At 45.6% G+C, this 17443-nt stretch overlaps 1 protein-coding gene across 1 annotated transcript; it reads left to right on the forward strand.

The window, feature by feature from the left end:
* The first annotated feature begins 11274 nt into the window (after positions 1 to 11274).
* LOC148317050 (uncharacterized) lies at positions 11275 to 16442 on the forward strand. The gene is made up of 5 exons (XM_088285198.1): positions 11275 to 11308; positions 11406 to 11500; positions 12200 to 12266; positions 15795 to 16015; positions 16157 to 16442. The coding sequence occupies exons 1-5, from the start codon at positions 11275 to 11277 to the stop codon at positions 16349 to 16351; spliced, it is 612 nt and encodes a 203-aa protein (XP_088141324.1). The 3' UTR covers positions 16352 to 16442.
* The last annotated feature ends 1001 nt before the right edge of the window (positions 16443 to 17443 follow it).

Below are 17443 nucleotides of genomic sequence, written 5' to 3' on the forward strand. Positions count from 1 at the left end.
GAACTTGGGACGGACGCAAGGCGTGCTCCGCCGGAACGTGAACTTGTGGCGGGCGCAAGACGTGCACCGCAGCAACATGGACTTGGGGTGGACGCGGGAAGTGCTCCGCCGCAACATGGACTTGGGGCGGACGCGGGATGTGCTCCGCCGGGACGTGAGCTTGAGGCGGACGCGGGACGTGCTCCGCCGGGACGTGAACTTGGGACGGACGCAAGGCGTGCTCCGCCGGAACGTAAACTTGGGGCGGACGCAGGGCGTGCTCCGCCGGAACATGGACTTGAGGCGCTGGCGAGGCGCCGGAACGGGCCTCAGCAGCTGGCGGGGAGCCGGGACGGGGCTCAGCAGCTGGCGGGGAGCCGGGACGGGGCTCAGCAGCTGGCGGGGAGCTGGGACGGGGCTCAGCAGTTGGCGGGGAGCCGGGACGGGGCTCCGCAGCTGGCGGGGAGCCGGGACGGGGCTCAGCAGGTGGCGGGGAGCCGGGACGGGGCTCAGCAGGTGGCGGGGAGCCGGGACGGGGAGCCGGGACAGGGCTCAGCAGCTGGCGGGGAGCCGGGACGGGGCTCAGCAGCTGGCGGGGAGCCGGGACGGGGCTCAGCAGCTGGCGGGGAGCCGGAGTGGGACTCTGGAGGCTGCAGCCGTCGAGGGGCCGGCACTGGAGGCTGCAGCCGACGAGGGGCCGGCACTGGAGGCTGCAGCCGACGAGGGGCCGGCACTGGAGGCTGCAGCCGACGAGGGGCCGGCACTGGAGGCTGCAGCCAACGAGGCGCCGGCACTGGAGGCTGCAGCCGACGAGGGGCCGGCACTGGAGGCTGCAGCCGACGAGGGGCCGGCGTGGGTTGCTGCAGCTGACGTGGAGGCGGCGTGGGTTGCTGCAGCTGACGTGGAGGCGGCGTGGGTTGCTGCAGCTGACATGGAGGCGGCGTGGGTTGCTGCAGCTGACGTGGAGGCGGCGTGGGTTGCTGCAGCTGACGTGGAGGCGGCGTGGGTTGCTGCAGCTGACGTGGAGGCGGCGTGGGTTGCTGCAGCTAACGTGGAGGCGGCGTGGGTTGCTGCAGCTGACGTGGAGGCGGCGTGGGTTGCTGCAGTTGACGTGGAGGCGGCATGGTCTGTAGCAGATGCCGTGGAGGCGGCATGGTCTGTAGCAGCTGCCGTGGAGGCGGCATGGTCTGCAGCAGCTGCCGTGGAGGCGGCATGGTCTGCAGCAGCTGACGTGGAGGCGGCGTGGGTTGCAGCAGCTGACGTGGAGGCGACGAGGATTGCTGCAGCTGACGTGGAGGCGGCATGGTCTGTGCCGCTGACGTGGAGGCGGCATGGGTTGGTGCAGCTGACGTGGAAGCTGCGGCGGGCCGGGCGCAGCCGAGACGGGGAACCTGATCCCAATCAGCCTGCCGCCATAGGGATTCAGGGGAACGAGAGACACGAGGGGCCGAGACTAGGGGTGCTGGTGAACGTGAGCTATGAGACGCAAGGGGGACGTGACCAGGTGCTGAAACCAATGGGGGACGAGGTGTGCGACGTGACCGTGACTTTCGTGATTTGGGGCGAGGTGAACGACACGAGGTAACGTGGGAGGTGGTCTCAAAACGGTCAAAAGAAAATGGTAACGGAAATTGTTCGGGGGGAGGAAAGTGACTGGTCCTTAACAAGACTGTGTTGCGCTGAGCGTCTAGGAGAGCGGAAATATATTCGAAATCATATTCGTGATCCGATTCGACAAAAATGTGAGGGGCAAGGTGCTCAAAATCATACTCGTAACCGGACTTACTTGAATCGTGAGGGGGTGAAAAGGCTTGGTGCTCAAAATCGTCGTCAGAATCGGAATCTATAATCAGGTGAGGGGGTATGACGGGTAGGCCGTCGATTTCAATGCCGTGAGACGCGGGGGAGGAAACAGACGGGGAACGAAAAATTGATGACGTCGCCGAGAGCTTCCCGCTGGATCCGTAGTTGGTCGGGACATTCTGTCAGGATCGATTGCTGGTGGGCGAGGAGGAGGTGGACCCAGAATGCGAGGAAGCAGGGAAAAGGGTAAGCTAAAGGGAATTTATTAAATTAATCAAACGAGGACAAACAACGTGGCGTGGACAAACAAACGTGGCAGGGTGCGAAATGACAAAGACAAACTAAACGTGACTAAACAGAACGAAAATGACAAGTAACGAGGACCGTGACAAACACTGGGGATCGTGGGCATGGGCGAGGGCGAGGGCGAGAATGAGAGTGGCCGTGACAGTCCGTAAAGGGAGTGACAGATGTAGTAATCAGTGGCATCAGTACTCAACCTAAGTACAGTTGCATTTTTAGTCACTTTCTGTATTCTGTCAATCCAGACAGTGAGGCAATGAGACCTCTCAAAAACTCTGATGTGAAGCAGTACCTAAAAATTAAAGTTGGACATGTCTTATTTAGCTTAAAGCTGACAAATGAGATTCTAAGAACCCCCTAAGGGGGCCACCTTCTAAGAGGCTTGTTGGAATTACTGCGCATCCACAGTGCAACAAAATTGAGTTATCAAACAGGGTGAAGAAAAAAATAAATTCGAGGAAAGTGAGAATGTCCAACCTTTAAATAAGAAAAGCAGTTGTCCCAGTTCCACCAAGCAAATGTTTACAGCACTTTACTAGCTGACATTAGCTAAGGAGTTTACCCACTAATAAACTAATAAAGTTGGGATGAAAAAAAAAACATTTATCTGTTGGAATGCATGTCAGGAAAAGGCTACTTGACACACAGGCACAGTAAATTTTGGCAGGTGTGTGCAGATTCCCATTCAACATGAGTTTGAATGTGATGGTTAATTCTAAACACAGTCACTTCACCAGTTACAAGTGGGTGTGCACACTTTTGCAACCACATTTTCCCAGTCATTTGATTTTTACTTCAACTCTCATTTAGATTTGATTGCCACTGATATTGTCTTGAACTATACAAAAGGCCAAGTACTTTAAATGATTAAAAAATGTACTCATCACACATTGAAGTTTTTAAACATGTTATTAAAATGTACAAGAATCTTTTCCTCAGTCTGGTGATGTCTCTATAGCATGTCCAAAACTTCAAACCCCAAAGCAGAGCAAAACACAAAACTTATACAAGAGAACATGAACAATGATAAACACAAAAAAACAAACAAACAATTACATCAGCATAAGCCAGACGTGAAAACAGGATCAACACTAGTGTATGGGCGGAGCACAATGGAAGCTTGATGCCAGAATAAGGAACACAATTACCAAACAATGTAACGGAAGTGAAGTGCAATAAGAAACTAACAAAATAAGTCAGCCCATTTGGGAGAAAGACGAGTGAGTAAAATAAACCGAAATAAGTACTGACTACACATGAGAGGACAAACTGAATCTTAGCCAGGTTGGTATAGGAACAGGGACTCAATCGAATTAGCAGAAACAAGCAAAGAGCCACGAGGCTTCGCCAACCCACCAGGCTCGGGACTGGAAAAATACCACAGTCACCCCCAGAACACAGGAAACTGACAGGTCGTGCTGCTCTGGATGCTCTGCAGCATCCTGCCTAGGGTTAGAGGATGGAAGAGGATGTGTGGTGGGTGGGTTGGGTCCTTGAGAATGCAGATATCCCTTTTCTGCCTCTGCTCGTGAAGATGTCAATGGCTGTATGAAGGCTGCTGACACACATATCAGTCAAATCTTGAGTGACACAGTCGCCGAAGGAAGTACAGACATTTATGAGCCTTCTTAAGCGGACGGAAGACAGAAAATGTCTCATCTCCAGGTGAAGTTCTCGGAAAGGTGGACGTCAAGTCGTAACCACAGGCCACTTCCACTGCTGTGTTGTCCTCAAACTTCACCAGATGACAGCTTGTGAATTTTGTAGATTAGTAGTGTGAACATAGGGGGGCCTCAACAGACAGCCCTGAAAGTGGAGGAGACGGTGTTGTAAATTCTGACAGTGGTCAGTTCATCAACAAGTCCAGGACCCAGTTCCCCAGTAATGGACTCAAGAATGCAAAAATTCTGCACCGGGGTCTGTCGGATGTTGGCGTTTTCCTACCCTACATATTTTTAAAATGTGGTATTAAACCGGAATACCTGGAGAAAATCCACCCAGTCACAAGGAGAATATTGTCGCTGTCCTGTGAAAACCACATATGTCCATTTGTGTCATTTGTTAAAAAGAATTCATGAGAATGGTATGTCTGTAACGCAGAATCCCCATTAAAGTCAAAATGAAAATTAAAAATGGGCATAATTCTTTTTCACAGCACATTGACAAACCCCACACAAGAACTGAGCCTATATTTGAACCGATGACAACAGAACTGTGAAGCAGATCCTAACCATGCAGTTGGGCACCATTCCACCTGTGTGTAGGTGAGTGTGTGTCCATGCATGTGCATGTTTGTGTGTGCATGTGATTGTGTGTATCCTACTGGAATGTCTCCCCAAAAGATTTTAACTGCTTTTCAAAAATATTTACCGCTGAAGATCTTAGCTCAAATAGAATTGCATTCCACAATCTGAGGGCAGGGCGGCACAGTGCACGACTGGTTAGTCCATCTCACAGTAAAGAGGTGCAGGGTTTGGCATGGGTTTTCTCCGGGTACTCCGGTTTCCTCCCAGATTCCAAAAACATGCGTGGTAGGTTGATTTGACGCTCTGAATTGCCCCTAGGTGTGAGTGTGAGTGCAGATGGTTGTTAATCTATGTGAGGCCTGCGATTGGCTGGCACCCAGTTCAGGGTGTACCCGTCTACTACCCAAAGTTAGCTGGGATAGGCTCCAACACCCCCACGAGACTTGTGAGGAGAAGCAGCTCAGAAAACGGATGCATGAATGGCTGGATGAGTTTGAGGGCAAATGAGCTGCTAGTCTTGATACCTTAAGTTATAAAATCATGTGCGAAATTGACAAATGTGTTTTTTAACTACTTTTTAAAAATGTCCACGGAAGCAAAAGTCAGCTCAAATGGAAGTGCATTTTAACTTGACAGCAAACTGACTGCTAGACTCTATGCCTTTTGTTCATAAATCTTGTGTGAGGGACTGTAAGTCAAAGGCAATCAGCAGGCCGCAGTGACCTAACAGGACAATAAAATGACATCAGATCCAACAAGTAGGGAGGAGCTTGACCGTTGAGGGCTCTGTAAAGGGCGAGTGAAATTTTGCACTGAATCCAAAAAAAAAGAGCCACTTAATATAACAGGAAATTTGTAATGTGGCTGACATTTGTGCTGAACAAATAATTGGTGCTGATGAAAATAAAGACATCAGACAAAAATGGGCTCCTCTAATTGAAACAAGTATGTAGATCTCAGAGCCCTACTGGTTTTATGTTCATTCAGAATTTCTGTTATGGACCCAAACCATTCAGTGACTTATAGACCATTAGCAGAATTTTAAAATATATTCTACAGCTGATTGTGAGCCGGTGTAAACCATTTAGGACTAGAGTAATATGTTCTTATCTCTTTGCTCAGGTCAGAGTCCAAGATATAGCATTTTGAATAAACTGCAACTGTTTGATGCTCTTATGAGGGAGTCCAGTCAGAAATCGTTACAATAAAAAAGTCCACTGCACACAAAAGCATGAATAGGTTTCTCCTGGTATGCTTGGAGCATGCAACCCGTCAGCGTGGATATGTTTTTCAGCTGGAAAAAGGCTGTTTTATTTGATTTAATATGATTTCTTCAAGTTAGGTCTGAGTCTATCAGCAACCCAAGATTCCGGACTTGGTCTTTGGTTCCTAAAGACTGTGACTCCAGGTCTTTTCTAACAGCAATCCTTCTTTTATTTATAGTGGAAAACAATTATCTCCATTTTTTTGTGATTTAGCTGAAGTTAATTTTGGTTCATCCACTTGTCAATTTGCTCTAGAGCAGGGGTGGGCAAACATTTTGATTGGCGGGCCACAATAGGTTCTAAAATTTGACAGAGGGGCCGGACCAGGAGCAGATGGATGGAATGTTTTGGTAACCTCACCTCATCGGATAAAAAAAATGCATTTAATTTCAAATGAAAGTGAACAAAAGCATTACAATATACATCTCTTTGAAAAACCATAGTATTTAGAAAATAAAACATGAACAAGGTTTATTCATTTTTTTTTTTTCAAGTTCAGCGGGCCGGATTAAAGCATTTAACGGGCCGGGCCGGATGTGGCCCCCGGGCCGTAGTTTGCCCACGCCTGCTCTAGAGAGTAACACAATACGTTAATTGAACTGCTGTCATTTGGGCTCATTGATAAATATGCGTGTCATCTGCCAAACCATGATTCCCAACATTGACGTTCAAAAGCATTTGACTCAAAGGTAAGAAATATGGAGGGAACAAAATGGTTCAAGGTCTGACCCTTGAGGGACCACTCATGCCATGACCATTCAATCCAATTCAGAACTTCCAACGACCGCAACGTACCTCCTTTCCTCCAAGTAGGACCTGAACCATTGTAGGACTGTTCCATTTAATCCAACCAAAGTTTCCAACCGGTGCAACGGACCAATTGTATCAAATCTGCGATTGGTTGGCAACCACTTCAGGGTATCCCCTGCCAACTGCCCGAAAATTACTGGGATAGGCTCCAGCACGCCCCGCGACCCTTGAGAACAGAAGCGGTACAGATAATGGATGGATGTATCAAAGAAAGAAACACTTATCACCAACATCTTGTGTCAGTGTTCAATCTTCTATCATTTAGTATTTTAATAAGAGGTTCTTCTCTGCTGTGATAAAGTCGAAAACCTGATTGGAATTCATAAAAAATTTTGCTTAGGTAAAAAAAAAGTAGCTGAGTTTGAGATCGGTCTAACACATCCAGCATTCACTTTGTTAGAAGAGGCTTGACAGAGGCTACTTTCAGGGGTTGAGGGAGCTTGCCTGACTGAAGTGAGCAGTTGATTATTTGCTGTAACTCGGTTTGAACAGATATCACAATAATCTTGAAAAAAATCAGATGGTATTGAGTCAGGACTGCTAATTGATGCTTTCAACCAATGAACCAAATCTGTTTAAGTGTCTATCAACTCTGTCGTCGTAATTTATTTATTCCTGAGGGATTTTAAGTGCTGTATGTAATTTTTCTGGTCTGTGACGGTGTTTGACATGATGGATTGTACTTTTACCTTAAAGTAGCAGACAAATTCATTGCATGTATCTGTTGAGAGTTGTTCTGGCACAATTTGATTTGGTTATTTGCGAGTTTGTCAAACACAGCAAATAGAATGCGCATATTTTTTAGGTTTTAAGGGTATTTTTTCTAAGTTTTAATTGGAGCAACAAGCACTCAGGATTTTTGAGATGTTCCAGGTGAATTGATCCAGAAGTTATTCAACTGTTCATTCACAGTTGGTGACACAGCCATGATTTTCAAAAACATATTTCTTGTGTTCTTGTTGAAATATATATATTTTTTTATAGATACAGTGGTTGTCTGGGATTGTTTGTAGTTCAAAAGACACATAGTGTCATGACCCGTGTCGGTCATGTCAGGTTTTTGTTATTTTGTCACCTTCCATGCCATGTCCTTGTTTTGTTTGTTGGGTCAGCTGAGTGGGGCGTTCCCCTCAGCACTCGGCCCCACCAGCCACGCACCTGTTCCCCGTTAACCGTCACACACCTGATTCCCATCTGCTCCCCTAATGACTGGACTATTTAAACACCCCGTGCCGACAACTCAGTGTCGGTGCACTGCTCTAATCTGGGACTGTCACGGCCGCTCCCTGATCTCGTTCTCGTTCTCGTTCTCGTTCTCGTTCTCGTTCTCGTTCTCGTTCTGGTTCTGGTTCTGGTTCTGGTTCTGGTTCTGGTTCTCGCTCTCGCTCTCGCTCTCGCTCTCGCTCTCGCTCCCGCTACACCCCCCCATATGCGCTTGTCCCGATTGCTCGTTCTCGTTCATGTTAGTTTGTCGCTGTCTTTCTTTCCCCGTCAAGTTTAGTTCTATTAGTCACGTTTTGTTTGCCCTTGTTACTTTGCACCCTGCCACGTTGTTTGTCCTTGTTTGATTCATTTAATAAATTCCCTTTAAGTTGCCCTTTTCCCGGCTTCCTCGCACCTTGGGTCCTTCCCCACCTTGCCTACTGGCGAACCCTGACACACAGAAATGATCATAAATAGCCACTGGCACTGAATTTCTTTAATACATGTGTATATATATATATATATATATATATCTATCTTAGAAGTCCTTGACCGCCCACCACTGCAAAATACGGACTTAAACTTAAACAACATTACCCATCACAACACAATGTTACAATATTTGCAACAGAGCACATTCCTTAAAAACTGTTTTTTATTCATATTTGGTAGTCCACCAATTGTTTTGAATGATATTTTACACAGGATATTTGTTTTACTGTATTTTCAAAATCTTTGGCAGTTGCTTATATGCATTATACCCAGAGAATAGAGTTGATATTTCCTAGGCTTGTGAGTCTATTATTAGTGTTACGTGAAACAGTTTCTTCTGCAGATAAAGTATTCATCACATGTGGTCAGTGATGACTGTAAATGAGGAAACAAAGGCAACTAGACACCGCGACTCCTGGCTAATTGCACATCCCTAAAATAATGACACCTCTTTCTCTTCTCTCGCTCTCTCTCTCTCTCTCTCTCTCTCTCACACGCACATACACACACACACAAACCCCCACGCCCCTGCACGTACACACACACCGCCTCACTTGGGAATTGCATATGGCCTGCAACTTGTGTTTTAATTTAGTAGATCACAAGTTATAAGTAGAGTGGCAACTCTTAGGTCAAACGCAATCTGTTGACAATGGTGAACGTTTGACACGGATTTCAAAACAGCTTTTTTTTTTTTTTTTTACCAGAGGACAGTGTTCTCCAACCTTCTGGACCGCAGGCCACTTTGAACCAGGCAGCGGCGGGCTACAGATAATAAAAATAAATAAATAAATTGTATTTGACGAATGTACGTAAAATGGTGGTGACATGACGACCTCACAGTGCAGAGGTTGTGGGTTCGATTCCTGGCTCCGGCCTTCCTGTGTGTGTTTTTTCTGCGTACTCCAGTTTCCTCTCACTTTCATAGTCTACCACACAGTGGAGAGGTTCTGGGATTTTATTTAGCCTCAAATCACTCCATACTTTTATGAAGTCACTTCGGTTTCCTCCCACACTTGAAAAACAAGCACTTTCATGATTGTGAATGTGAGTGCGAATGAATGTGTTGTCTATATGTGACCTTCAAAAGGCTGATGACCACTTCTGGGAGGAACCAACTCTTAGCTAGTCAGCTGGGATAGCTCACCTTTGACCTTAATTGAATGAGGACAAGTGGTTTTGAAAATGGATTGATGGATGAAGTTGGTGGTTCAAGTCATATGTACTCCCAGAAGTATTTGCGACTACTTGAATGCCCAGCTGAAGATAACTCCCGCCTTAGCAGCATGGACTTTATTTAAAAATTTGTGAGTTTGTGCACAGCAGCAGCAACAAGTTACGTGATGCAGAGGGGAACGAGGAGGCACAAAGCGTGCTAATTGCTAAAGCGAAATGCACAGTCATGAAAGACCCAAAACAAGTGCTTCAATGTTCACTTGACTTTTGAAAGATGTTTGACAAGATCTGGGTTAGGGTAGAGAGCCAGAAGCCATGGACAGAAATTTTTGTATTTCAGTCAATATGTATGTAGTCATAAAATAATACAATGGCTACATTATGATTTTAGCAGACACTCACAGGCCAGAACACATAAATGGATGATCTGATGAAAAGCTCAATGTCAAACATATATTAAATTTAAAATCTGTGTTTGCGCATTTTGAGAAAAGTGGACAACTGGTTAGCACAATCGCCTCACAGTGCAGAGGTGCAGGGTTTGATTCCGGCTCCATCCTTTCAGTGTGGAGTTTGCATGTTCTCACCATAGCTGCGTGGGTTTGCTCTGGGTACTCCGGTTTCCTCCCACATTCCAGACATGCATGGAAGTTGAATGAACAAATCTAAATGCGAATTTGGAAAAGATGGCAAGGCAGCTGTGGCCTAATGTACAAGGCACTGGCCAACAATGCTTCAAATTGTGGGTTCAAGTCCCATCAGGGATGTTGGTTGTTCCTTGTTGTTCGCAACTGTGGCCTTTGCACCTTCACTAGGTTATTACTGATGGATTGCCTTAAAACATATGCAGCCAATTTATGTCCCAGTGGTCTAATGGACAAGGCACTGGCCGCCTATGCCAGGAACTGTGGATTCAAGTCCCATCTGGGATTTTGGCTTTTCCGTGTTGTTCAGTATTGTGGGTTTCGCGCCTTCTCTCGGGTATTACTGATTATTGTCTTAAAAGGGTTCCATGATAATATATGTCGCAGTGGCCTAATGGACCAGGCACTGCCCACCAAAGTCCAGGAATGTGGCTTCAAGTCCCATATGGGATGTCGTCCTTTCCTTGTTGTTCAAGATTGTGGCATTTACACCTTCCTTAGGTTATTACTGATGGATTGTCCTACAACATGCATAGTCAATTAATTTCCCAGTACCCTGGTTGACAAGGTTCTGGCCTCCTAATCCATGGATTGTGGGTACAAATCCATGTTAGGTTGTTGGCTTTTCCTTGTTGGTGGGAACTGTGAAATTTGCGCCTAAGGGCGGTTAATACTGATGCATTGTCTTAAAATATATAGAACCCATTATTGTCCCGGAGGCCTAATGGACAAGGCACTGGCCTTCTAAACCAGGGATTGTATGTTCAAGTCCGACCTGGGATCTTCGCCTTACCTTATTGTTCGGTACAGTGGCCTGAGTGCCTTTCCTCGGTTATTACTCTTAAAACGTACAAAGCCAATTTATGTCCCTGTGGCCTAATGGACAAGGCACTGCCCTCTGAAACCAAGAATGGTGGTTACAAATCGCTGCTAAGGTATTGGCTTCTACTTGTTCTGCACTGTGGTAACCATGTTATTACTGCTGGATTGTCTTGAAATATAGACAGGCTGTTGATGTCCCAGTGGCGTACTGGACAAGGCACTGACAATCTAAGCCAGGGGTAATGGGCTGAAGTCCCATCTGGGGTGGAGTTGTTTCCTTGTTGTTCATTACTGTGGCCTTTGCGCCTTCCTTAGGTTATTACTGATGCATTGTCTGAAAATACATTAAGACCATTATCGTCCAGTTGGCCTAATGGACAAGGCACTAGCCTCCTAATCCATGGATTGTGGGTTAAATCTGGGATCTTGGCCTTTCCTTGTTGTTTGGTACTGTGACCTTAGTACCCGCCCTCATTATTACTGATGGATTGTCTTAAAACATACGGAGCCAATTTATGTCTCAGTGGCCTAATGTACAAGGCACTGGCCTCTGAAATCAAGAATGGTGGGTACATATCTCTGCTAAAATATTGGCTTTTCCTTGTTGTTCGTTACTGTGGCATTTGTACCTAACCACGGTTATTACTGATGGCTTGTCTTAGAATCTATGCAGTCCATTGCTGTCCCAGTGGCCTTATGGATAAGGCGCGGGCTTCCTAAGCCACAGATTGAGGGATCAAGTCCCATCTGGGATGGAGTCAATTCCTTGTTCTTCATGACTTTGCCCATTTGCACCATCCTTAGTTTATTACTGATGGATGGTCTTAAAACATTGGCAGACATGTTGTGTCCCAGTGGCCTAATGAACAAGTCACAGGCCTCCTAAACCAGGGATTGTGGGTATAAATCCCTGCTAGGGTCTTGGCTATTCCTTGTTGTCCGGTACTGTGCCATTTGCACCTAACCGTAGTGATGGGCAAATGAAGCTTTTATAAAGCGCTGAACCATTTGAAGCAATCGGTTCAAAATGGTTTAAAGCTTCAAAGCTTTAGTGATAATGACATCTGGTGGAGAAAATCTAGAACTGCAGTCATATACTAAAGAGGCTTTTAGGCAGTAAAACCTTAGTCTCTATACACACACGGAAACAATAATTGGATACCTAGTTCTCTATACTAAGGAATATGTTTTTGTGTATTGTGGCTGTTATTGAGTCAATAAAAAATCCCCATACCTTGTTTAATGTCCAGCTAAGTAATGTTAATGTCATTTCATTATTTTTTCCCGACGTCTTAACTAAACAAAAGTGTGAAACAAAGTTATGCTATGAAACCACGACTCATATGTTCACACACTAAAGGATATTGATTTCTCCATACATAAATTAACAAAAACTATGGCACAGAAGAAGTATATGTCATGTCATGTCATTATCCACACCGCTTATCTTGTACAGATTTGCGGGAGGGTGCTAGAGCCTAGCGCAGCTGACTCCGGGGGAATGGTCGGCAGCCAGTCACAGGGTAGACATAGACACGTTACTAAGTGGGAACTGAACCCACGCTGCCTGGACACAACTCGGGCGAGTGTACCACTACACCATCAGTGACCGCGGAAAGTGTATGTATTTCAAAAATGTTTATTTAAAAATATTACTTTTCCACAGTCTTTGGATTTAGATGTTTTTTGGGTTTTTTTGACTGACAACTTCACGTTTTGAGAAAAATGCGCTCACATGGCACAGATGCGCATAAAAATTTTAAACCGCCGAGAAGGGTGCGTGGCTTGTTTTTGCATCACCCATTATACAAAGTCCACTGTGGTATTGTGGCTGATTTACAGCAGTCACTGTACTTAAATACACTAATGTGCAATGGTCAAATTCATTTTATGATTTTTATGAGACCTTAATATTCAATCGTATGCACGTCTACTTATCTAGCTTCAAAACATGTATATAAAGAAAACGATAGTTATTTTTAGGTTTCTATGTAAAATTAGCTTATTATTCTACTTTATTTACTTTAATTCTACTTTAAAACCATACATTTAAGTATTTGTATACCTGACTATGCGATATAGTCCCAACTGGGATGTAGTCATTTCCTTGTTGTTGTTCATTACTTTGCCCTTTTGCGCCTTCCTTAGGTTATTGCTGATGGATTGTCTTAAAATATTTGCACACATGTTGTGCCCCATTGGCCTAATGGACAAGGCACTGGCCTCCTAAACCAGGAATTCTGGGTATAAATCCCTGCTAGGGTGTTGGCTTTTCCTTGTTGTCTGGTACGTCGCAATTTGCACCTCACCGCGGTTAATACTGATGGATTGTCTCAAAACGCTCCTAGACATCATCTGTGCCGGTGGCCTAATGGATAAGGCACTGTCCTCCTAAGACAGGGATTGTGGCTTCAAGTCCCATCTGTTATGTTGGCTTTCTCTTGTTGTTCAGTACTCTGACCTTTCCACCTTCCCTCGGTTATGACTGATGGATTCTCTGAAAACATACTGAGCCAATTTATGTCCCAGTGGCCTAATGTACAAGGAACTGGCCTCCTAAACCTGGGATTGTGTGTATAAATCTCTGCTAGGCTGCTTTTCCTTGTTGTCATCTACTGTGCTCTTTGCACCGAACCACGGTGACTTCTGATGGATGCGGCCGAATGGACAAGACACTGACCTCCTGACTTTTGGGTTATGGGTTCAAGTCCCATCTGGATGTAGTCATTTCTTTGTTGTTAATGACTTTGCCCCTTCCTTGGGTTATTACTGATGAATTGTCTCAAAACCATCACAGCCATTTTGTGTCCCAGTGGGCTAATGGACAAGGCACTACCCTCTTAAGCCAGGAATTGTGGGTTCCAGTCCCACCTGGGATGTTGGCTTTTCCTTGTTGTTCGGTACTGTGGCCTTTGCGCCTTCCCTCGGTTGGAACTGATGGATTGTCTTACAACATACTGACCGAATTAATGTCCCAGTGGCCTAATGTACAAGGCACTGTAATCCGAAACCAAGAATGATGTGTGGAATTCGTGCAAGGATTTTGGCTCTTCCTTGTTGTTCATTACTGTGGAATTTACGCCGAATCGAGGTTATTACTGATGGATTGTGTAAGAATCTCCGCAGCCTATGACTGTCCCCGTGGCCTAATGGACCAGGCACTGGCCTCCTAAACCAAGGTTTATGGCTTCAAGTCCCATCTGGAATATTGGCTTTTCCTGATCGTTCATTGTTGCTTTTGCTTCTTCGCTCGGTTATTTCTGATGCATTGTCTGAAAACCTTCCATGGTCATTCAAGGGATTGCCCATCAAAGGATACTGTTGGTCCAAATTCCCTTCTGGGTTGGAATAGTTTCCTTGTTGTTCATGACGGTGCCTTAGGTAAATAATGATGGATTTTCTTAATACATTCCCATATCTGATGTCCTGGTGGCCTAATGGATAAGGCACTGGCCGCCTAAGCGAGAGATTCTAGGTTCAAGTCCCATCTGGGATGTTGGCGTTCTCTTGTTCTTCATACGCTGACCTTTGCTCCTACCCTCGTTTGGAACTGATGGATTGTCTTAAAACATACTGAGACAATGGCCGTGTCCAAATTAACAGGCTGCGACCTCCGAAGGCTGCTTTTTCGGCCGCATGACGTCACTTTCGGCGCGACACGACCGCGCGTGGTGTCCAAATTCACGGCTGTCACGTGCGACCTTCGAATCCAGCCTTGGAATTGGTCTTCGTTTCCATGGAGCCAAGGCCGCTTGACGCAACATTTACGTTACGCCCCCATATACTTTGCTCCTCTGTTCGACGCAGGTGATAAGTATTTGCGGTGGATTTATAAACGGCTTGGATAATCAATGGATAATCAGCGACGAGCGCCAGACCGAAGGCATCGGCTTAGCGAAACATTTGTATTATTTCATTTTAAACGATGGAACCCGAACTTTTCTTCATTTTATTTCACTTTTTAGTTTATTTCCATTTTGTTCTTGAGGAGAGGAGGATCACGCTTTCCCATCGCAGAGTTGTCCTTTATCGAAGGAATGAAGTAAGTTCTAAATCCATCTATCAGCATTTTCACACTATTACCAACATTGACAGGTCAATAGGGTTATAACGTGATTGTTACAGATGAACTAAAAACATCAGTAGTACAACTTCAGTAGTACATGTGTTAACTTCATAATAGAACAAATATCGAATGGAAATGATATAATTATATACATTCTGAAAGAGTTTTTATGAATTTAGATACTTGTGACGGCTTTATTGTCCCCGTGATTAGTTTGTACATATGGCAAAACACCAGAATACCACTAGAGAGTTTAGGGCCAGAGTTATTAAAATTAAGTTGGTGATACTGTAGGAATGATGCAAGCAAACGAAACAAGTACAATAATTAATGCGTTCATGTTTTTTTTTTTTTTATTCAAAACATTAACAGCCAAGAAGTCCATACTGCAGGATAAACCTGGGTGTGCCAGTGTTGGATCGTTTTTTCAATGGAGAGGATCTCCAAACTGACTTTCGCCTGAGCAGGGACTCATTCAGAGTGTTGCTGAACCTCCTGGACCAAGACCGACGACATGGATGGGGTGTCGAGATAGAGGTCCTTGTCTTTCTCTTCTGGCTGGCGAGTGGGGCATCATATCGGGTGGTGGCACGAGCATTTGGGATGCCGCGGTCCACTGTCCACTACATCATCCACCGGGTCACTGGAGAAGTGGTGGCTCTTCGCCACAGAGTCATCCACTTCCCCAACACTGCAGGAGACCTTCAGGCAGTGACCCAGGGATTTGCAGGGCTGGCGAAGCACCATGCATTTGCAAGAGCTGCTGGAGCAATAGATGGTTGTCATGTCCGAATCAAGCCTCCAAGTGGCCCTGATGGTCATGACTACAAGAACCGCAAGCTTTTCAGCAGCATAATAATGCAAGCTGTGTGTGACCATCAGGGTCGCTTTCTAGACATATACGTGGGTTGGCCTGGATCAGTCCACGACTCCAGGGTCCTCCGGCACAGCCCTCTTTACCAAAGAGGGCTGTATCCTCCTCCAGGGCACTTCATCTTGGCAGATGGAGGGTATCCGTGCCTCCAGCGACCACTCCCCCTCATCACTCCTTACAAGCGGCCGGTGCAGGGCGTGGGGGCCCGGCGCTTCAACGTTCATCATTCCAAGGCACGCTCAATTATTGAGCGTGCCTTTGGAATGATGAAGGTGAGATTCCGGGCCATCTTTTTCCACGCCCTGGAGGTGCACCACACCTTTGCACCACATGTAAGTAAATAAAAAAAAATGTATAATTGATACTTATACTTTCAATATGTTGCTCTTTATTCAGGATCAAATTATGTCCTGTTCAGTGCAATAACTATCAAATATAGCCAATATACAGCATTTCCTTTTTATTTCTTTTAGGTCATCGCTGCCTGTGCCGTCCTCCACAACATCTGCCTTGGGGTGGGAGACCTCATGGCCTCGGAGGACGAAGGGGAAGAGGAGGCTGCTGTGGAAGAGGTGGCTGACACAGTCGCTGGAGTGCAGTGGAGGGACCACCTGTCTGCTCAGGTGTCTGCCCTGGAGGAGGTACCAGAGGACCACGAGTATATTTAGGTATTTAAATACTTTTAACTGCACAATGGTATTTGAGCAATCATCCCATCAAATATGCCACAAAATAATCTTTAACTGAATCATCAAACAGCACAGCCACACAAACATGGCAAAATATCAGAAGATGGAAAAATAGATTCAAATACAATGTAATGAATGGTTAATAAATCTATCCCATCTTTTGTAGTGACATGGCAGCCATCTACTGCCCCAACCATCCCTGCAAACCCCCACGTAATGGATGATGTAGTGGACACTGCAACCGGTATGATGCCCCACTTCAAGTCACGAGAGGAAGATCAGGACTCTTGCTCGAGCCCCATCCATGTCATGGGTCCTGGAACAAGGGTTCCATCCATGCTCCAAATGAGTCCCTGCTCAGGCGAAAATTGGCAAAACAGCACTGACACACTCAGGTTTATCCTGCAACAGTTCTGAACTGGGAAATGCTTTTTTATTTTCTGTGAATAGTTACTGTGAATTATAATGTACTTAATTTATGCCTTGTTTGTCCACCAGTTTTTCAATAAATTAAGTTTGTAAGCAAAACAGACATGGTGGAGTCTTCATATTATTGTAAATGTTTTGGTCTTTCACAAACCTGGGCTTTTTCACTTTTGTCTGAAGAAGCTGATCTCAAGATGTGAGTGGGATACGAACTAGTTCATCTGTTTTGAAAGTACCCCGGTTTTTGTTTACTTTTTAATGAATGTTATCTAAATTTCAGTCTTGAACACCAAGCATATTTCACTCATTTTTTATTTTGATCTATCATCTTTTCCATCAAAGTAAAAAACCTTTCAAAAGTCTCCCTCCTCTCAATTGCCCTTCCCTCCTCTGCCAACCTCTGTCTCTCCAATTCCTGTCTCCGCATTGCTAAATCACGTCTGTATAGTTCAATCAATTCATCCTCTCTCCTTCGCTTTCTCCCTCTCAGTCGTTGCTCCGGCTGTTGGCCTCGCTCTTCTTCCTCTTCTACGACCACGACTTCTTCCTCCTCCTCCTCCTCCTCTTGCGTCACCCTGGCCCGACTTGGCCCTGGGAGTTCTTCCGGGCTGGCCTGACTTGGCCCTGGTCTTTCCTCAGGGATGG

The sequence above is a fragment of the Idiotropiscis lumnitzeri genome, chromosome 20 (genome assembly GCF_059441095.1).
Source record: "Idiotropiscis lumnitzeri isolate Australia: NSW breed Sydney's pygmy pipehorse chromosome 20, RoL_Ilum_1.0, whole genome shotgun sequence".
Classification (NCBI taxonomy): domain Eukaryota; kingdom Metazoa; phylum Chordata; class Actinopteri; order Syngnathiformes; family Syngnathidae; genus Idiotropiscis; species Idiotropiscis lumnitzeri.